At 49.1% G+C, this 20,295-nt stretch overlaps 9 protein-coding genes across 9 annotated transcripts; 5 read left to right on the top strand and 4 right to left on the bottom strand.

The window, feature by feature from the left end:
• Nucleotides 1-1,025: 1,025 nt before the first annotated feature.
• On the top strand, nt 1,026-2,796 carry COCVIDRAFT_98194 (hypothetical protein; the record flags this gene model as incomplete). Its single annotated transcript, XM_014701601.1, has 5 exons — nt 1,026-1,112; nt 1,165-1,225; nt 1,279-2,336; nt 2,400-2,566; nt 2,643-2,796. 5 exons carry the CDS (start codon nt 1,026-1,028, stop codon nt 2,794-2,796), a joined length of 1,527 nt encoding a protein of 508 aa, XP_014557087.1.
• Nucleotides 2,797-3,485: 689 nt separating this feature from the next.
• Nucleotides 3,486-4,145, top strand: COCVIDRAFT_37409 (hypothetical protein; the record flags this gene model as incomplete). Its single annotated transcript, XM_014701600.1, has 2 exons — nt 3,486-3,490; nt 3,536-4,145. 2 exons carry the CDS (start codon nt 3,486-3,488, stop codon nt 4,143-4,145), a joined length of 615 nt encoding a protein of 204 aa, XP_014557086.1.
• Nucleotides 4,146-4,773: 628 nt separating this feature from the next.
• On the bottom strand, nt 4,774-8,447 carry COCVIDRAFT_98046 (hypothetical protein; the record flags this gene model as incomplete). The annotated part of the gene is made up of 4 exons (XM_014701599.1): nt 4,774-5,810; nt 5,865-8,036; nt 8,083-8,314; nt 8,364-8,447. 4 exons carry the CDS (start codon nt 8,445-8,447, stop codon nt 4,774-4,776), a joined length of 3,525 nt encoding a protein of 1,174 aa, XP_014557085.1.
• Nucleotides 8,448-8,742: 295 nt separating this feature from the next.
• On the top strand, nt 8,743-9,758 carry COCVIDRAFT_26265 (hypothetical protein; the record flags this gene model as incomplete). The annotated part of the gene is made up of 2 exons (XM_014701561.1): nt 8,743-8,874; nt 8,928-9,758. 2 exons carry the CDS (start codon nt 8,743-8,745, stop codon nt 9,756-9,758), a joined length of 963 nt encoding a protein of 320 aa, XP_014557047.1.
• A 33-nt stretch (nt 9,759-9,791) lies between these two features.
• On the bottom strand, nt 9,792-10,334 carry COCVIDRAFT_26264 (hypothetical protein; the record flags this gene model as incomplete). The annotated part of the gene is made up of 1 exon (XM_014701560.1): nt 9,792-10,334. One exon carries the CDS (start codon nt 10,332-10,334, stop codon nt 9,792-9,794), a length of 543 nt encoding a protein of 180 aa, XP_014557046.1.
• A 427-nt stretch (nt 10,335-10,761) lies between these two features.
• On the bottom strand, nt 10,762-12,643 carry COCVIDRAFT_37405 (hypothetical protein; the record flags this gene model as incomplete). Its single annotated transcript, XM_014701598.1, has 4 exons — nt 10,762-11,129; nt 11,242-11,769; nt 11,827-12,246; nt 12,544-12,643. 4 exons carry the CDS (start codon nt 12,641-12,643, stop codon nt 10,762-10,764), a joined length of 1,416 nt encoding a protein of 471 aa, XP_014557084.1.
• Nucleotides 12,644-13,497: 854 nt separating this feature from the next.
• On the top strand, nt 13,498-14,693 carry COCVIDRAFT_98201 (hypothetical protein; the record flags this gene model as incomplete). Its single annotated transcript, XM_014701597.1, has 3 exons — nt 13,498-13,534; nt 13,595-13,841; nt 13,889-14,693. 3 exons carry the CDS (start codon nt 13,498-13,500, stop codon nt 14,691-14,693), a joined length of 1,089 nt encoding a protein of 362 aa, XP_014557083.1.
• Nucleotides 14,694-15,799: 1,106 nt separating this feature from the next.
• On the top strand, nt 15,800-16,152 carry COCVIDRAFT_15629 (hypothetical protein; the record flags this gene model as incomplete). The annotated part of the gene is made up of 2 exons (XM_014701544.1): nt 15,800-15,947; nt 15,998-16,152. The coding sequence occupies 2 exons, from the start codon at nt 15,800-15,802 to the stop codon at nt 16,150-16,152; spliced, it is 303 nt and encodes a 100-aa protein (XP_014557030.1).
• A 2,835-nt stretch (nt 16,153-18,987) lies between these two features.
• COCVIDRAFT_15628 (hypothetical protein) lies at nt 18,988-20,247 on the bottom strand (the record flags this gene model as incomplete). The annotated part of the gene is made up of 6 exons (XM_014701543.1): nt 18,988-18,991; nt 19,164-19,184; nt 19,241-19,734; nt 19,782-19,938; nt 19,989-20,124; nt 20,229-20,247. 6 exons carry the CDS (start codon nt 20,245-20,247, stop codon nt 18,988-18,990), a joined length of 831 nt encoding a protein of 276 aa, XP_014557029.1.
• Between the last annotated feature and the right edge of the window lie 48 nt (nt 20,248-20,295).

The following is a 20,295-nucleotide window of genomic DNA, read 5'->3' as shown; positions in this document are numbered from 1 at the left end:
AGTGATGACCCCATGGACGCATATTTTAAGATGGTCTATTCTCCCTACTAGCGTCAAAGGAGCGAGACAAAGAAAGGGCGGGATTAACGACGGTAATAATAACAGGAATAATGAACGGATAGTGAACGACATTGACCTGGACCTAATTGTCGGCGAACTGCCTTAGTACTTCTATGCTAGCACCAGTAGCCATCTCAATACTAAGAACGCTACTTTTTTACTGGTCTAAAGAGAGCGCTGTCAGCGTCTAGCCTGTTCTGAACTCCTATAGCTGCCTTTGGGGTCTATTGGTCCAAACCAGGCCTGCTTGGTCACATCTTACTTAGCGAAGTAGATGTAAGCCCAACGAACACTACGTTATCTCTGCAGCTGTTTATTCATAGTGAATACAGACTGTTTAACAACCTTTACTATTGTTGCCTTCTCTTTGTGCCCACAACAACCTAATAGTCTAACAAGTACCTTGATCCTAGCTATGTTCCTATCTCTCTCTCTACATAATGGCGCACTCTACAAAATGTTTTACAAAGTTACACATGGTTTTTACTTACAGGCTCCAAGTCATATTGGGACCTTTGATACTTGCAGTAGCTTTCTCCTATATCTTAGGACAGAGTAATCCAGAAGCTTACATATCTAGCATGCAGGCCAAGTAGCGTCGAGAGACGGCGCTCAAGTGTGAAAACCCGCCAAATTCCAGAAAACCAAGTTCTCAATTTGTGTGGTTACAGTTGTGCACTACTCACTTTCTCTTGTTCTCATGTATTGTTACATCGATGCTCCGATGCTCCGATTCTCCGATACCCCACCTCCTATAGTACGATGATCGCAAATGGGTCTTGGTAACCAATCAGACATTCTTTTGCTTTATATCCACTATATGGCTCGTACGAACATCGTCCATCATCTGCAGTTTAAGAACTCCCCTTCTTGCGCTGTTGCTTAGCTATTGCAAACATCTTTTGGACAACCACTGCGACACAGAGAAGATTCCAAACGTATAACTTGAATCCTGATTCTTCAACATGGGGAATTTACAACATTCTTACCATGTCTCTACCTTTCTGGAAGCCAAAAATCTATTGCTGCTTTTTGGTTTTATGCTTGGAGCAGTAAGGGAACCTATCACTATTGCATCTTGACAACTTGTTGACTAGAACGCAGGCTATCTTACAATTCATCCTTACCCGCTTCTATAATTTATATCTCCACCCTTTAAGCAAATGTAGGTCCAGTCTACTCGTCCGAACGAGGCCGTCCACTAAGTTGCCCCACTAGTTCCCGGTCCAAGTCTCGCAGCAGCCACTGGATTGGTATTCTCCTACAAAGTTCTACGTGGCGAAGAGGTCGCATGGGAAGCAGAAATGCACAGGAAATACGGCGAGGTTGTGCGGCTTGGACCTAATCGACTAAGTTACGTGACACCTGAAGCTTGGAAAGATATCGCTGGCCCTGGAGCGGGCAAGCGCCTCGAGAATACGAAAGACCCAGGAACATTTGGACCAGACTTCGCCGGTACATTGTCTTTAGGCTCCCAGCCCGACACAATGGTTCACAGGATGCATCGAAGGGTCTTTGCACCGGCATTTAGCGACAAGGCTTTGAAGCTACAAGAGCCATTGATCCAAGGTTACCTCAACTCACTCGTAAGGATCATCAAGAACAACGCAACAACTACCCCAGCTGTTGAATTCGACATCGCCAAACTACTCAACTGTATGACCTTTGATGTTATGGCAGATCTAGCTTTTGGAGAGCCTCTTGGCCTCCTCGATCAATCAGAGTTATCGCCTTGGGTCCAAGCCGTCCTTGGAAACGTCCGAAGAATTTCAATCGCCCGTCTGGCGCGCGAGTATAAGGGGTTGAAATTTCTGACTAAAATGCTCATCACCAAAGAAGTCATGGATGGCGCACGTCTCCACTACAACCACTCCTACGAGCGGGTAGAGAAGCGGCTGAATCGCGGCATCGACATTGGGAAACCCGACATCTGGAAGCTTGCCATGGAGAAGACAGATCAAGTATCAGACATGTCAAAGATGCAGATGACGGCCCACGCACAAGCATTCATGATGGCTGGAACGGAAACTACCGCCACGTTACTCAGTGGCTTGACATTCCTCCTGCTAAAGCATCCACATTACATGCAGAGACTACAGATCGAGGTGCGTGCGCTAGGCAGGGAAGACTTGAACCTTGAAAACCTAGCCCGTCTACCTTTCCTCAACGCATGTCTCCAAGAAGCCCTTAGAATCTACCCGCCTGCCCCAATTGCCCTTTTCCGCATCACACCAAAGGGCGGCAACATGATCTGTGGAGAATGGATACCGGGAGGCGTAAGTCACATCCTACGATAATAGTGCGAACTACATGACGGCTTCGCTAATCTATCACTACAGACTAAAGTCGCTATCCCCCACTACGCTGCCTACCACCACCCTTCCAACTTCAAAGATCCAGATTCCTTTATTCCCGAGCGCTGGCTCCCTGGAACCGGTTACGACAGCGATCGCAAAAATGTACACAATCCATTTTCTGTTGGGCCGCGCAACTGTATTGGTCAAAAGTGAGTTCATCCAATCATCCAAAAAGATTTTAAACCAAAGAGAGACACACAAACTAACGCTTTGGGGTGTTGGTAGCCTGGCTAATCATGAGATGCGCGTTATTCTCGCATCGCTTACTTGGCACTTTGATTTCGAGTTGTGTCCCGAAAGTTCGAATTGGCTTGATCAGAAGGTGCATTTCTTGTGGGCGAAGGATCCTCTTCTTGTCAAGGCGAGATATATCAGATAGATCAGTTTATCAGATAGATCAGTTTATCAGATAGATCAGTTTATCAGATGGAATTCGTACAAGTGTGCTTGAAATGCAGTCCTGTTCTCGTTTGGTGATTTGATTCAGTACTACTCGGCTTCGGTGGCGTTATATGCAGCTATGCGGTGGTAAATGGTAGAGGTAAAGGTAGAGTAGGGTTGGGTTTACGAAGGATCCTACCCTACCCCTACCCAACCTCTACCCACAGCCCGTGCTACCCTACCCTTACCTCTACCCAACTCTTGGTAACCCTCCCCTACCCTTATCCTTGGCCCGTGTGACCATTACCATATCCCTACCATACCTCGTGGTAGGGGTTCCCATTTCGTCAGCGTAAGGAAGTATACAATTTAACTCATTACGATATGTGTCTAGTGAGTCCGTGAGTTGCGTTTTATCCTCTTTCACTTTCACTTATGAGTTACCTGCCTTCGTTCACTGTATATAGCGACGTCATAGTTTAGTCTACGGCGTTTGCACCACAGTCACACGACGAGATTAACCATCGTTTGCTCTCACTGCTTCACAAGCCCACGCAAATAACCACTCGAATTTTGCAGCGCAAACTGCGACTGCGCTCCTTCCTTTGAACTCACCTGCGAGTGTTATCAGAATACTGGCTCTGACCGCACAAATCGAGAAGCCTTCCTTTATACACGACGACCAAGATGGAGTAAGTACGACCCACGAACGTATATTCAGTCTCTAACAAACATAGCGCACTCGACCCAATCATCACGCTGAAAGTCAAAAACACCGCTGGTGGTACTGATAACATTCATGTTCACCAAGGTGTCCTTTGCCAGAGCTCAAGTTTCTTTCAAAACGCCATGAAAAAGGAGTGGGCTGGCTCGAAAGATAAACCCCATGTCATCAATCTTCCTGAGGATTGCACGGAAACGGTCAAAATATACATTGAATGGCTTTACTCGAATGAAATTCCAGCCAAGCTATACATGACGCACAAAGCAAACAAAAGTAATGGTGAACAGGAGGCCAGAGAAGCGGAGAAAAACTTCATTGTGCTTACGAAAGCATACATCTTCGGAGAAAAGATCATCGATTCAGTTTTCACGAAAGAGGTCTCGGAGAAGATGCAAGAGATCCTAGCTACCAGTATGGGCTGGCCTACAGCAGAGTGTGTCAAGATGATTTACGAATGGACCCCTTCGAATTCTCCACTTCGGCGTTTGCTTACTTCAAACCTTGAAGATACGTTGTGGGAAGACGAACTGAATAGCGGTATTCTTGATTTTCTTGATACGTATCCTCAACAAGCTCTGGTAGATGCATTGAAAGCCATAGTTGGAACGCGCCCGCCCCCCTGAGATCGTGAGATTCACTACGACTAGAAACCAGGACGCTACAACAGCCACGGGAACTGTACTTGATAACATGCAACGGGCGAAGCCTTGGACAAAGCAAGCATACGACTTGCTATCATGTATTCTAGATTACTCAGGTCTACTGACAGACTCCACTCTTCAGGTCTGGCCTGCAGATTATCACAGACCAAACTTGATCAAATGAACATGAATTGCACCCTACAAGATACACTCTGCCTCTTAACCGTGATCACGACCATCTCACCCAGATAATGAATCTGTGCTGACGACCTAGGCACAATTCTCGACCACAAGAAAGTCCAGCACCCCAGACATTCCCTCTCGAACGAGCCTCTACTGCTATGCTTTACCCAGCGAGAAGTATGTACGATTACTCTAAAGTCCTTAAACATGCCGGTTTAGAATATCATGCTACCACCTCCGTTATCATACTTCACCCTGGACACACTGTAAAAGATGACAAGCTATCTCCCATCACTACTTCCAAGACATCACAAACACGCAACACAACCTACCCCAATCACAACAAAAGCTTTCGTTGATGTAAAAAAAGATTGGGTATCCCACAGCACAAATCAAAGCTACTAAAACCCCACCCCCCACCCCCTCCTCACTCCGAATCACTATCAACTACAAACCCTGCCCTCGTATTCCGCTTCGCCGGCCGTCTAGTCGGCGCAGCAACATCATCATCATCGTCATCATCCGAATCCGCATTTGTCATCGTAACATCCACACTCTTCTCAACCGTTGACTCCTTCCTCGGCGTAATATCTCCATCACTCGCCGTCGTTGCCCCAGGATTTTGCGAGGAGAGCGGAGTATCCTCCTCCTCTTCCTCGTCATCTAGAACGTTTCCAGCAGCTTCGGATGTGGCTCTACTACTTGCACGATCCTCATCTTCCTTATCATCGTCGCTATCATCAAACAGCGCCTTCCGTTTTGGCGGACTCTTGCGCCTCTTACTTTTCTCAGTCTGATCATCTGCTTTCCGCTTCTTTGAAGCAACAGGCTCGACGGTACCAAGGACGAGTGATTTCTTGAATACCTGCATGTTTTCCTGGCGGATGGCTTCTTCGCGGGCGAAGAAGGCGGCGTCTTTTTCTGCATCCCAGTCTTCGTCATCCGAATCGTGGACGAACATTGTGCTGAGGGCTTTTGCTTGCTTTTCGATTTCTTTTTTGCGGCGGGCTTCGGCGCGGCGGTCTTTCTCTTCGTCGTCGAGTTCGACGGGTGTGTGTTGGCGGCGGCGCCGCTTGAGTTTCTTGCGGGGGGCGTCGCCTTCACGTGTTGTGGGACCGCCTTGGGCGTATTCGCCGTGGTCTTCAGGGTCATCATCTATGCCATTGTCTGAATCATCGTCGAAGTCAACACGGCGTGTTGAGCGGCGTGTGGCAGCGGTCGCGCTGCGGAGTAGATCTTCTGGTGTTTTACCATCCTCGTATGTTGGCGGGTCGAATTCAAACTTGCGGATGAGATCGATAGACTCTTGTAGTTGTGCTGATGTGAGGTTTGATGGTACGACCCACACAGCATCTGGGTCGTGATGTTCACCCAGTCGCTCAAAGCCAACCAACTTCATGAGTAGTCGTAGCTTGTTGTCTTTGAACATGGCAACACGACGTTCTTCGGTGTCATGTTTAATCACTGGACACAATCAGTCAGCCAATGTAGCAAGATGATCTTCCAGATATTGCTTACCAATGGATGGAGGCTTTGCTGTCTCAGCCTCTGCATCTTCAGCTGGTGTTTCGTCCTCAGGGCGCTCCATCTCTGCCGTCAATAACTTCTGTGCTTCTGCAGCCTCTTCCCACGCCTTCCGCTCCTCAGCCGCCGATGTGAGAACATCTCGGACCCATCGAAGGGCGTCTGATTTAGACTGATTGACAAGTACGCCAACAGCAACACCAATTTGCTCGGGTGGTTCGAGACCAGGCTTAACTTCCAGCTCTGCCGGCGCTCGTGGTGCTTTTGTTGGTACCTCACGCTCGTACCCATGTTCGAGGAAGAAGAGAGTTGCTGGAATCTTGCTGAACAACATCTCGACTACAAGCTCTGACCTCTCCTGCACTTTCTTCACTACTTGCCTGAAGAAGTGCTTGACAAACTCGTCCCATTCCCTGTAAACTGGCGACTCGGGATCGAGACCTCCAGGACCCTTCATCATCTTGTTAAATAGATGGAGAATGTCGACTCTGCATAGGAGAACCCCCAGCTCCATTTTAAATGCCACGCGGTGGAAAAAGCGATGTGCGCGCTTCAACTGCTCAGTATCCAGATCATTAAAGTACCTGGTAAAGGCCACAAAGGTATTGATACTGCTCTGGTTCACAAATTTTGCCGAAAAGCGGTGAAAATCGAACTTGCGCTCTGAAACAGTCTTCTGAGCTTGTTGAATGTCTTCGGTTTCGGAAACATGGCCTTCCTCTTCTGCCTCTTCGCCCTGCTTTTCTGCCTTCTTCTTTTTAATTTTCCGTGTCCTTCGTTTTGATCGAATTTGCATGTCCACGTTCTGCTTGGAGTAGCGCTCCAGCATCCGTAAAAAGACATGAGATAGCTCAGTGACGGCGTCTAGGTAGCCGAAACCTTGATCTTTGTATGATCTCAAGATGGCGACTATCCGGTCATGTGTTGCTTCTTCATAAAAGATGCGGTTCTGGATGTTCTCAGCAATCTCCTGGTCATCTTCTAATGCCGACTCGGACATTTCGTGAACAGTGAGCAGGATCTGTGTGAAGCACTTGAGTCCAGCATTCAGATCTCGCCATGCCTTCTCGTCCTGGCTCCTCTGCATAAAGCGGTTGAGTAGGATAAATGTCTCCTGGTTCATGACCTCGGCAACCAGACCGTAGCTTTCGTCCTCTGCAGACAAAACCTCTGGACTCTTGGGATCAGCGGCTCTTTCCTTCATTGTCCGTCGGCGAGCGCATTCTGCTCGTAGAAACCATGAAACAAGGTAAAAGAACTGCCTGGGATGTCGTGTCTCGACTCTTTCGGTTTCACGCTCAATAGCCTTGCGAAGGTGTAAGAACAGGGGGTTGAATGACGAGTCGAGGAACTCTTCCACAAAGGCTTTGATGTGTTTCCGGGCTGAAGAGGTCAGGGGTACTGGCAAATCAAACTCCTCCCTCTCTTCAGCGCTATCTTGCTTGCGTCCGGGTCGCTTGGGCTTGTTCCACTTTTTGGTTTCATCCATCTTTTGCATACTGGCCTGCGCCTTGCCCAGCACGTCCTGTCCGGAGATTGTGGTGACTTTCTCGTCGTCTCGTTTTATCCAGATCATTGTGCCAAATCGATTGTGCCTAGTTGGTGCGTTGCGTGCATAGCCTGCAAGCATGGCCTTTTCCTTTTGGATCAGGCTCTTGAGTTCGTCGTTGTTCTTTGAATTCAGCTTCTTATCCTCCATGAACAACTTCTCAGCGTCGATTCCCTTGAGAAGAAAGAACAGGATCTCGAGGATTATGACATCCTGACTGACAAAGTCCTCTCCAATGCTTGACGCGATACTCAGTATGGCCTGGAATATATCCTGCTCATGAAATGTGTCAATGGTGGCAGAACGAGACACCTCGGCTTCGTCAATGTCCATGGGTGCGCTGTTCGGGGGTGAAAGCATGGCGATATTACGTATAAAGTATAGGGCGATGCGAATGATGCCTTCGTCTCGGGGTGTTCGTTCTCGGAGGGGCACTGCCATGGACGGAAGAGCGATTTTGACGGCAGTCTGGAGGGTCCTGTCTCGGTCAAATTGTAGAATTGCACGCTTGTAGCCCATCTGGGCAAGCTGGATGTAGGGACCATGGCGATGATGGTTGACGGTGGCTTCGGTGGGGTCGATTTCAAAGGGCCATGTTAGAGGGACGAGGAGTTCGACTGGGACAGTCAGTAGGGAGCCGAAGAACTAGATATGGCTGCGTACGTGTGGCCACTGCGATCTTGTGTTTCCATCCACTTTCTACCACTGTCGGCGATATCTTTGCCAGGATTTCTAACAAGTCTCCCTTGACGAGGTTTGCCTCTGCCATGCACCGCGCAACGTCACGCCGGTTGTGGGCTCCGTCCGCAAACTTGAGCCATTTTCGGAGGTCCTTGAGACATAGTAGAGCATCGTGCCCGAGCGAGTATGTACCATCGTCGCCGATACCGCCAAGCTGGACGACTATTTAGCGGCGAATGGTATCAGTGAGTAAGAAGACGTACGGCAGAAATCAGACTGTACACATGGGCGCGCACTTCGGGGTTGACAGGGTCCGACACCCACTCGTCGAGGGTAGCCTGGGCCATTGTCGTCGTGGTTGTGTCAAGATACCGTATGGCCGTATACTCATTCACCCATGCATTCGTTCTCGGTGTTAGTCCAAAAGACGCGTCGACGCGTAAATTGGTTCAAACAACGCAAACTCGCCAAGGATAGGGCTGAGCGTCCCGCACTCGCACCCGCCAGTCAACGTCATGCCTCGGCTAGCCGTGCAGCGGTTCCCATCGGCTGGCCCCATCACATGCTATGCATCAGAACAATTTGCTGTTTACACCTAGTACTTGCACTTCAATTCCATTGTAATTGGTATACACAATAACAATGTTTTCCGTAGCCTCAAGACAAGCCGCCCGGTGCGCAGCTAGACAGCAATGCCGTGCTTTTAGCTCCACCCCCTCTGTTGGAGCCGCCGCTGAGGTGAAGAAGCTGGGTGTAATTGGAGCTGGGCAGATGGTATGCATCAATTGATCTCTCATATGGCATATTCACCATTCTGACATACCCAGGGTCTTGGAATTGCCCTCGTAGCAGCACAAAAGGCCTCAGTTCCCGTGCGATTAATCGACAATTCGCAAGCCTCCATCGACAAGGGCCTCAAGTTCGCCGACAAGCTCCTCGAAAAGGACGTAGGCAAAGGCCGAATTTCAAAAGAAGATGCCGTCGCCGTACGCGAGCGCCTCACATCCAGCACGCAGCTCTCCGACCTCTCGGACGTCGACTTCGTCATCGAAGCCGTCCCTGAAATCCCCGACCTCAAGCACAAAATCTTCTCCCAACTGGCCCAAATCTGCCCCTCTCACGCCATCCTCGCAACAAACACGTCCTCCATCTCCATCACCAAAATCGCAGCAAGCACCACCACCGACCCCACCGACCTCTCCGCCTCCTCGCGTGTCATAAGCACCCACTTCATGAACCCTGTGCCCATCCAAAAAGGCGTAGAGATAATAACCGGCCTCCAAACCTCGCAATCAACCCTCGAAACTGCCCTCGCCTTTTGCGAGAAAATGGGGAAAATCCCTTCGAAGTCCGCAGATTCACCCGGATTTTTGGCAAACCGCATCCTCATGCCATACATCAACGAAGCAGTCATCTGCCTCGAGACAGGCGTCGGCGCCAAGGAAGACATAGACAGCATCATGAAGAACGGCACAAACGTGCCCATGGGCCCCTTGCAACTCGCCGATTTCATCGGCATCGACACCTGTCTGGCCATCATGCAAGTTCTGTACCACGACACCGGCGACTCAAAGTACCGCCCCGCAGTCTTGCTCAAGAAAATGGTAGATGCAGGCTGGCTAGGTAAGAAGTCCGGAAAAGGCTTCTACGATTATTAGAAATTATATACATGAGTGAATTGAAAGCAAAATTCAAAGACAGAGAGCCGCCCACTCTTCTTCTCCTAATACAGATCGCACATATAATACATCTTCCTCGTGCTCGGTGCGGACTGCCCATTTCCCCTTGCCCCATAGCTTCTCCCGAAGCCATTTCAACTCCTTGCTTTCCTGGTCGTTTCTCCAGTCTTGCCATGTTCGTTCTAGTTCTTCGTCTATTTCTTCTTCGTCGACTTCGTCGATGAGGGGAGTGGTGATATTTTGGCTCCCTTGTACGGCTCTGCTTCCCTTGCCGTCCAATGGTGTAATGCCCAGACTAACGTATTCTCTGAATTCTACTCGCCGAATTGAGTTTGTGACTTTTGGCATGGAAAGGAGGTGGGCGGTGTTGAGGGGCGTTTTGGGGTGGTGGGGGATTGCGGAGAGATTTCCTTCAGCTTCTTCTTGTTCGATGGATGTGGTTTGTGAAGGCGATTTTTGTGGTGATGTGCGTGTTTGATAGCCTTTTGTGTTGCGCTTGACTTTAGGCGGGATTCGCTTGGTCTTTGCGACTTTCTTGGTTTCGCATGGTGCCATTTTGTATGTGCGTGTGGTGGATGGTTTGGAAGTGGTGTTGTGTGAGCTTGAGAGTGGTGATGTAGCAGTGTGTGAAAGTGGTGTGGAATATGGACTGGATGCGTTAGGGGTGCAGCTGTCTTTATACGCTGTTGACAATATTCCCTCGTATTTCCATATTTCACAGTGTCGTTTATTACAGATGTCTTGTGCGGACTTCGAACCAAAGTTGAGCTCTTCAACCTTTCGTCGTCCACCAATCCTATGATGCGCAATCTTCAAACACTTCCACTTTTTTAATTAAATCTCGCACCCACTCATTAATATCCAGAAGCAAACTCTTCTTCATAGGCTACTGATAATACTTGATATGATCGAGTCTGATTCCCTGAACACGTTGTGTAAATCGACTCGTGTTTATCATGTATGCTAAAAGTGACCACCACATCTACTCTTCTTCGCTCTCGTCCCCCTCCATGACCTTCTCGCATCCACACGGCCATAAGTGCGCAACCGCATACCCCGGGTACTTTTCAACAAATTCACCCCACCAAATCTGCCACTTCTCCCATGTCTCCTTGATCTCACGCTCGGCCGACATGGCCTCCCCTCCAATTACAGAATGTGGCTTACGATGATGCCACATTCCATTGAACACTATGAACTCATTCCATCTACGATTATCGTGCGGAGTAATTTGATGGCCGCGACCTGTGGTACGGTCAGGGTCGTATACGAAGTCGCCATGGCGGCCGTGTTTTCCTTGTTTTAGAAATGGAGCGTGAAGCATTGGTGGAATGCTTATGTTTCGGGGTACTGTTTATATGTTTAGCCTACAGTGAATCTAGAATATCAAATGTGGAAATATTGAATGACGGATGTAATGACTGTAATGCATCACGTGTTAAGAGTCAGTTGAGGGACTCACCTGTTGTGTCAAAGAACTGGGTCGCGCCAGTACGAGGATTAGTTGTGGCGGTAATAACTCTATCGTTCTTCTTGTCGTGAACGACCGTGGTGGATAGATCGAGGTTGGAAGCATCCATCCCAGTATCGATCATGAACTGCATCTGCCGCACTCCGCGATCTCTGGCGACCTTGTGCGTGTTGATTTTCTCGCTCATTTGAGGCAATGGTGATACTGGCTGAGGGCTTGGGTTGCCCTGTTGAATGGCATCGGCTTGATGTTCATCAGCTCTAGCTACTGGTTCTTCCGGAGTATCCAGCTTCTGAAGCTTCCGTGGCGGTTGGCTGCTTGGCTCATCTTCGTGGATTCGTCTTTTCCGACTATCGGGCTGCTCACGTGTATCCTTTCGTACAGTTGTATGTGGCATGTTTTCCTTAGCGTAAGGAACAGAGGGAGTTGCTGTTCCATTGCTCAGTGTCGGAGCTGCAGGGGTACGTGAAGGAGCGAACGTTTTCTTTGCATGGATTGTGCCATGTGCGGTATTCATATCTGTCACTACAATGATGTCTCAGTATGCGCAGTACAACTGTTGACTCTAGGACTTACTTGGTAATGTTAATTTGGGGTGGCGCCCAAGAGCAAGAGTTTCCTTTTCTTCGATCCAGTTTGCTACCTCGACCTTTGAGAGTTCAAGCATGCAGAATTCTATTCGCTTCTGAGTGCCTGCATACTGCTCTACGATATCGAGTAGTTCTTCCAAGTCATTCTGCAGGAGAGACTGTGCCAACCGAGCGTGTTGTTTCTTCTTATCTCCTAGGCCATCTTGGTCATTCAATGGTATCTTTAGCCCATCTGCCTCGTAAAATCGGCTTCTCGGATTTTTGTTTGTAGTAGCAGTAATAGGCGTCCTTGTTTCCTTCTTCGCTACAGGTACGGTGGTGGTCTTGTTCGGTCTGATTGGAGTAGACGCATCGCCTCCTGTTACCTTGCTCGCTGCGGGCACATTGCTGATCTTGTTCGGCCTAACTGGAGTGGATGTACTGCTTCCAGCTACCTTGCGCGCTGCAGGTGTATTGCTAGTCTTATTCGTTTTGACTGGAGTAGATGCATTGCCTCCTGTTGCCTTGCTCGCTGCAGGTACGGTGGTGGTGTTATTCTTTTTGGCTAAGCTGGATGCACTGCCCACTGGTGCTCTGCTTGCTCCAGATACATTGCTGATCTGGTTCTGTCTGACTGGAGTAGATGTACTGCTGCCCCCTGTTGCCTTGCGCGATGCAGGCACATTGCTGGTCTTGTTCGATCTGGCAGAAGTAGAGGCGCTGCCTCCAGTTACCTTGTTCTTACGCTTTCCCTTAGCCTGCAAGGCTGCGGCCATCGCTCGGGCGACTTCATCGTCGTCAATAATGTTAGTTTGTCGGTTCATGATGCAGGTCAATGATGATAGAAATGGTCTGAGTAATTGTGATGGTTATGGGATGGGAATGTAGAAACACACAAGGTTCAGTAGGTCACAATGAGGGTAGGTTACAATGATAAGTGAACGTGAAAGGGGAGCCTCCGCATGTCTTGGACCCTGTAACAATGCAGTGAATGCTGCGCAAGTCAACAACAGGACAAAACAGCGCATATAATAAGACATTCTAATCAGCGCAGCCTGAGAGCCAACCAGTTTGTACCTCTGAAATTTTAATGCCTCAGAGTTTCTGGCAATGAAATCTACATATTTCTGACGTGCAATCTAATACGCTGTCCATATCATGACTCCGACACGATTTGAGGTCATCCATGGTACGTGGAGGCTGCGGACCAGACTGCTCGAAACGTGCAATATAACTTGCCAAATATAGCGAATAACGTGGAAGTTTCCAATTCACCTCAATAATCTGTGAAGCCTAAATACTGGTAATGTACTATTGTGTCTGGGGCAACAGTGACAGATGTCTTGGCGAAAATAACAAATTCAGTTGCACAAAGCCAATGGAAACAACGAATAGAATGCGATGTATGACCAAGATAAGAACCCAATGTCGTTTCCAGTATCGATCCTTGGTGCAGTGCATCGCATGTGTGGTCTGGCAGTCTCGCGTGAAAGGGTCGAAGTCGGAAAAGAGTTGCGGCGGTGCCACGTGAGACAGGCGCCGACCCGACCGCCGACCGACGCAAAGGAGCCGAGGCATTCCTGCCTCGAGCCCTTAGATCGTCGTTTCGCGACTCCTCAGCTTCATCACCACCCGCCATCTTGCGCCTGTTACGTGTGTTGCGTAACTTGTAGCCAAAATGGTGCGCGAGGATCTCATCACATCGGCCGTCTCGTGTAAGTAAATATGATGGCGATTGCAACCCTGCACGCGACGATGCTAACAACAACACCCAGTCCTCCAGGACCCGTCGGTTGCCAGCGCGCCCCTGGAGAAGCGCATAGCATTCCTGCAGTCCAAGAACCTCACCCAGGAGGAGATCGACGTCTCCCTCGCCCGCGCCGCTGAAGATGCCGGCCAACCTGCGCCTCCTCCACAAACATCCGCAGTAGCCACCAATGCGTCATACAGGCCACAGCCGGCAGCCCCATATGCAAGCTATCCGCCCCAAGGATACTGGCAACCACCACCACCACCGCCAGAGTAAGTTATAAGATTAGCAGTTCTAGCGCACCAGCTGACGGAAACAGACCGCCGAAACGCGACTGGCGCGACTACTTCATCATGGCGACGGTCATGGGTGGCGTAGGATACGGACTCTACTTTACCGCAAAGCGATACGTCCTACCCCTGATACAGCCGCCTACGCAGCCCCAGCTGGAGCAAGACAAGGCCTCTGTCGACGAATCATTCAAGCGTGCCTTTGACCTTCTCGAGCAACTCAATACCGACACTACCGCACTCAAGGCATCCGAAGAGGCCCGGACGGCAAGACTTGATGACGCCCTGGGTGAGGTGGAAAGCGTATTGTCAACCCTCAAAGAATCATCCAAGCGACAAGGAGACGACAACCGACGAATTGAAGATGACGTCCGCGGCCTGAGGGATCTGATCCCCAAGGCATTGGAGTCTCACAAGGAAGCCACCGACAACAGACTGAAGGAGCTGTCTACTGAGTTGAAGAGTCTGAAGACATTGATTGGAAACAGAATGGGTTCAGCTGCTCCTCGTCCTCAGAACGCCTCGGGTTACTACGGAGCCGGTCAGCAACCAAGTGCTCCCCAGACTCCCAACGTGAATGGCACATCCTCTGTTTCAACACCCACACCCCAGGCACCATCTACGCCTGCGCCAGCTGAGCAGGCAAACGGCACTTCTAGTGCTGACAGCCAAGCCAACGGCCTTGCAACCCCCTCGGCCTCATACAGCAGCAGGATGCCCACTGGACGCGCTGCCATTCCAGCATGGCAAATGGCTGCCGCGAAGAAGACTGAGGAGGCCAAGAAAGACACGAGCGAAAGCGGAACAGCAGTCGAGGCGAGTGCAAGCTCGTAGAATGCACACAGAAGTTTGATTTGACAGCGGGTTTGCATCTTGGCGTTGTACCTTGTACTACTATTAGTATTCACTGAGAAGCGATGGACATATCCTTATGTTGAAATGTAACTTTTTCTAATGCACAAGTAATACTCAAATGTGTGTTTTGGACATGTAGAATATGCTCGTCCCCCATAGTGACCAGAAGTGGCGTTCTCATGTCGTGACGTCGCGATAGCGCGTTTCGCGCCAGTGCCCATGTCAACGTCACTCCCCAGCCATCGCCAAAACAAACGTTCCGGCCCGTCGTCATCGGATTCTCGCAGAATCCACTTTCTTTATGCATGATCGATTTCGCCAATCTCGCATCCACACAAAGAGCCCCATGCGGCCCCTGACGCTAATCTGGTGTTGACGTCGACCGTCGCGTGTTTTGGGACTGATGCTGATCAATGGCATGCACGAATGGTCCCTTGGATGGTAGAGCGGATCTAAGTCTCGGGAACTAGCAGAATAATGTGCCTTTTGCGATAGTATGACGCAGGGATGAATAGCGGTCCCATTCTCGCTGACATCTATTCAATGTGACAATATTTCCGTGTCGACCATTAAGATGCGGTTTTGTGCAGGTATATGATCTACAGACAAAGAGACACTCTACGTCTTCGCTATGTCCATTTCTTCTCAAAGTAACGATACCAAAGAATGACACAGCACTAATCATGTCCAGGCCATCACACATGCGGACTGCTCCCGCATCTAGTGTTAGATCCCTCGTATCAGATCGACACATCATTACCCACTTGCACCACACACCACCTTCGAGGAGGCTGGTACCTTTGTTGAATTGACCTTTCTCAAGCCCATGCTGTCATAGCCTCGATCACAACATGGGATTCTGATCGCCCATCCTAGCAGTCTGTGATCCTAGATCCTATGTCACATCAGAGGCTTGAACACACTTCACGAGCTTCATGACGTATAGCCATTGCGATTAAAGTCTACATAAAGACGTGCTGCCACTACTCCTTGACTCCTCACAACATCACAATATTTCATCTTACCACAATACACAAACACCAACAAACTTTAACCAACCCAACAATCCTCCCACCACTATCATCATGAGCTCCACCGAAGTCCCCACTGGCAACGCAATGGACAACTCCTACCAATCCCGCACCGGCCAATCCGAAATCCCCGTCCTCAAGGACGAAGCCCCCATTGAATCCACCGAGTACGACAACGGCGGTGATTCTGACCAGCAGCTCGGTGAGTTCTCTGCCTACATTTCTAAAAGGATGTTTGCTAATAGAGTACAGAGCGCGACGAAAAGGAAGCCATCGACCGCGACAACATTATCAGCGAGCGCACTCGTGGCGCGGCAAAGAAGCCTGGTGCATATGCCGAGCCGGGCGATGAGGAAGGGCTTGGGGATGCGGCGGATGGTATCGATGGGACTTCTTCTGTGAGGTAGGTGATTGAAGTTTCTATGAATACATGGGATTTATGAGGAGGGAACAGTTTGAAGTTTATATCATGTATTATTAGCAGTAGGTTTGAAGTTAATTGAGGGGTTTCATGTGATTGTGGTTGACATGGTGGTTACATGATTCCCAGTTTCTATTCGTGATCATCAGTGCGGCATCTAGCTGACTTCCGGGTTGCTTCGCGATTCCAACCTGTGACCTCAACATCTGTTGCCCGATACGATATTGGAAACATTGAAAAAAATATTGTAGGTCATGTGCATCCCACAAGCTTCCAAAAGACATTCCAGTGGAATGCCCCTCGGCGGTAGGCGACAAAATATTCTCCTATACTAAACCCGGGCAGCATCTACTTCTGCAACATAGCTAAACTGAAATTCTTATATATCAGAAATTGCGAGCATATTATACTGCCATCTGCTCCTAGTAACGGTTCGCAGCTGTCTCTAATAGACCACTTCAGCAAATCAGTACATGCTACATGCTCGGCCACCAAGAGAAGCTAGCAGCTTCTCCAAACAGCAGCGCACAAAGCACACGTGCTAGAAACTCCGCGCAGAGTTTTTCCATGACTCCACCTTTTCACTGCATGATCGTCTGCCTACTCCATGATCTCTTCTGCGGTTTGTTTGCACTTCGTTGGGAGTGAAAAGTCTCAATCAGTCCTCAGCCGTACTCCAAGACAACAGAAAAATGACACATCAGAGGTAGCAGCACCAAATATTTCGTCATTCATCAAGTTTTTCTTAAGTGAACAAACGATACTCAGCTACGTAATTGGGTCTCCTCGCAGGCAGCCAGGTACCGACAAGTGAGCCGGAGGATATGCGAACCCACGTGAGCCGGCACATGGGCTATAGCAAACAAACTAAAAATTCATAGGGCTAGGAAAGTGGAGTGAATGGCGGTTGCTGGAGGGTATATATATGGGTGCAGATGCCGTGGTTTTTGAACTCACAGGATCAACTAATAAATTGCTTCTTTCAACTCCATACATAATTATCTTATATTGATATCTCAATATCGAAGACGAAGATTTTTATGTCACTGCCTACCAAGACTTGGTCGCCAACTGGTATAAACGAATGAGCTTCACAGTCAACGAAGCCTATATTCCATGGTTCCTTGGTTGCGCTCCAATCCAACGCGGTATAAACCCAACCCAGTACATCAGGAACATCAAAGTCTATGCCATACTTTGGGAAGACATACATCCTGTGATAGCACGCGTCCAGGCCCTTCGAATTCAGATCCCGGCTCGTATGAAGGCGGATAATGCGAAGATCATCCTTGAAATAAAAGATAAAGGATGAACTGCCAGATGGGTGGCACCACATCTATAGCCATCATCTCTTCCGCACAAAAACAAGGATGAGGGGGGCAATACAGAGCAGCTCCTGCAAAACGGCAAGTTCCGCCGCATTCTAGAGCTCGCATTTGTCTGCGTGTTAATGTTCTTCGCAACGGAGATTCATGATGTATTGGACAAATCTACGTTGACTGAGTACTATGAGGGAAACTTCCGATTCTGGGGACATTACTTGTTCATCCGACGACGACCGGGATGGAGAGATCAATGAGATGGACGAGGACACGATGGACGAGTCAGAAGAGATGGAGTACTCGTATGACGAAAACACCCGCGCTCCTGAAATGGAGCAGAAAAAGCAGCTCAAATTGGTCGAGAATCCTGTTCTGCGGGATTATCGCGATCTTTGTATCAAGAACACCCCTTCAAGACGACCACTCGTTTATTGTCAAGCTCTGTGCTGATATTCGAGAGGGTATGAAGGCCCATGAGTGTGGACCGCAAGCCGACAGGATCTTCATCTTTAGTAACACTGAGCTAAAGGACGTGCCGGCCAGACAACTCGCGCCACGCATCATCTGTTCGTCTGCACGTCTCTGTGCGATGTTTACCAATATCGCTGATCAGCTGGAGCGTAGAGACGAAAAGTCTGTCGTATTCGCCAACAACCCGTGGGAAGTGCAGCTTTACACCGTACTGCTGTGAATATTCGGTATCCGCGCTCGCGGAATTCTAGCCACCATACCCGTGGCAGACAAGTTGGAAACAATCCAACGTTTCCAGGCGCCATTGTCGCGCTGGGTTGAGGTCGGCTTCTACGGCTTAAAGATCCCGACGATGTGGAGATTTTGGTACTCTCGTACTACTACATGAACTCGGGCCTCAACCTACATCAGCTCTGTCACGATCTCCACGCTTACAATGCGTACTCCAGAATTCAGCAAAGCACCAGAACCCTAGAAGACCAAGGCGGTTACTTTTGTTGTTAAGCAAGGCGAGGTCGAACTTTGTATGGTCGAAAGGTTACGAAATATATGTAAAGAAAAGCAAGCAAGCAAAGAGTGACGTAAGCTGATACTAGCGGCCACGACAAGCGGAAACGGCATGTCGATCCAGATTCCGACAGCGAAGGACCACACTCTGCCCTCAAAACGTCAACGAACTAATCATCGTAACATATCGAGCAACACATACATGGAGGAGGACGAGGAGGTTGCAAGCCACTCTGATACGTCATATCTTCCAAGGCAGCGCAAGATTATCTCGAAAACAGTCACTGCTACTTTCTCGCAAACCAAGGGATAGACACAAAAAAAGAATATGTAGATTACCCAAGCCTGGCCTAACCCCCCTATAAGCCAGCGCTGAATATATGAGAGATTGAAATTAGTGGGGGTAATGGCGGAGGGGGTTAGAATGAGACACAGCACTATAGAATACTTGATAGAAGCACACTCGATGAATGCGAATGAGACATGTTTGAAGTCAATGTGTACGATACCTCATTTACTTATTACCTAACAAAACATATTGTGTACATGTGCCCTGAACTAAATTACACCTGGGGGTATCTCTCTCTTTTTGGATGATGAAGAAGAATACACATCTTGGTGAGATACACACGAACGCCCCCTAGCCTACTGAGACTACATCGAAAGAAATCAACATCTCCTAAGAACTCAGACTTACTCGGAAGCCTTCTTACGGCCCCTACCGTCTTGGTTAGTACTTTGCATACCAGCAACGAACAATTCAATCACACATACCTCTTCTGCGGCACTTTCTTAGGCTTGGGCGCCTCCTCAACCTCACTGCCATCTTCGGCTTCCGCCTTCTTAGCAGCAGGCTTCCTGCCACGAGCCTTCTTAGGCGGTGGGGCTTCATCTTCTGTTTCCTTGTCCTCCTCTTCAACTACTTCCTTCTTGGGTGCCGCCTTCTTACCCCTGGCCTTCTTAGGTGCTGGTGCCTCTTCTTCGCTCTCATTCGCCGGCTCTGCGGCCTTCTTGCTCTTACCGTTAGCGCGAGCTTTCTTCGCAGGCGGGGCACTCTCTTCCTCTTCAACATCGTCTGCTGCTTGCTTCTTGGAGGGACGACCGCGCTTCTTGGAGGCTGGTGCAGGCTTGTCTTCTTCATCTTCGTCCTTGACTTTGGTGGACTTCTTCTTTTTAGGCTTCTCTTCCTCAGACGCATCGCCCTCATCACCCTTCTTGGGCTTCTTTGCTCTGGATTTCTTGACACCCAGACGGTTGAGCTCGGGGTCCTGGGATTGTGAGCAGAGATATGAGAATGCGACAATGAAGTACTTACGCGTGTGCAGTCTTCATCTGGAATATGATTGTGCTCGAGTGCGAACTTGACCTTTTCTTGGAACTCTTCTGGCAGTTCATCGTAGCCATCGACCATGTCTGTATCGCCGCCACATGTCTCATTCAGATTCTCAATCTGCTTAGGGGTGACGCATCCCCTACGCTAGTTAGTAGTCGTCTTTGAATAGAATCAACAGAACACACTCACCAATGGCGGTACTGCCAGCTGACATGCTCATGAATGGTAACTTGGACGGCAAAGCGAAACTCACCCTTTGTGATCTTTTTGCCTTCGTCTTTGCATGCCTTGACTTGGCAGCCAGCGCGGTTGTTGGGAGACACCTCTAATAACTGATCAGTTTTGCCCGGTTCAATGTCAATTGGTGATTTGGAATGCGGCTCATATTTCATTGAACGTAAATGCACTGGAAATCATATAGTGACTTACCGACACGGTAGACACCCATGGTCGCGATGGGTTGCTGTGTCGCGTGAAGAAGAGGGAGGGTTCCTGG

The sequence above is a fragment of the Bipolaris victoriae genome, assembly GCF_000527765.1.
Source record: "Bipolaris victoriae FI3 unplaced genomic scaffold scaffold_38, whole genome shotgun sequence".
NCBI lineage: Eukaryota > Fungi > Ascomycota > Dothideomycetes > Pleosporales > Pleosporaceae > Bipolaris > Bipolaris victoriae.
This window is presented reverse-complemented; position numbering and strand designations above follow the sequence as displayed.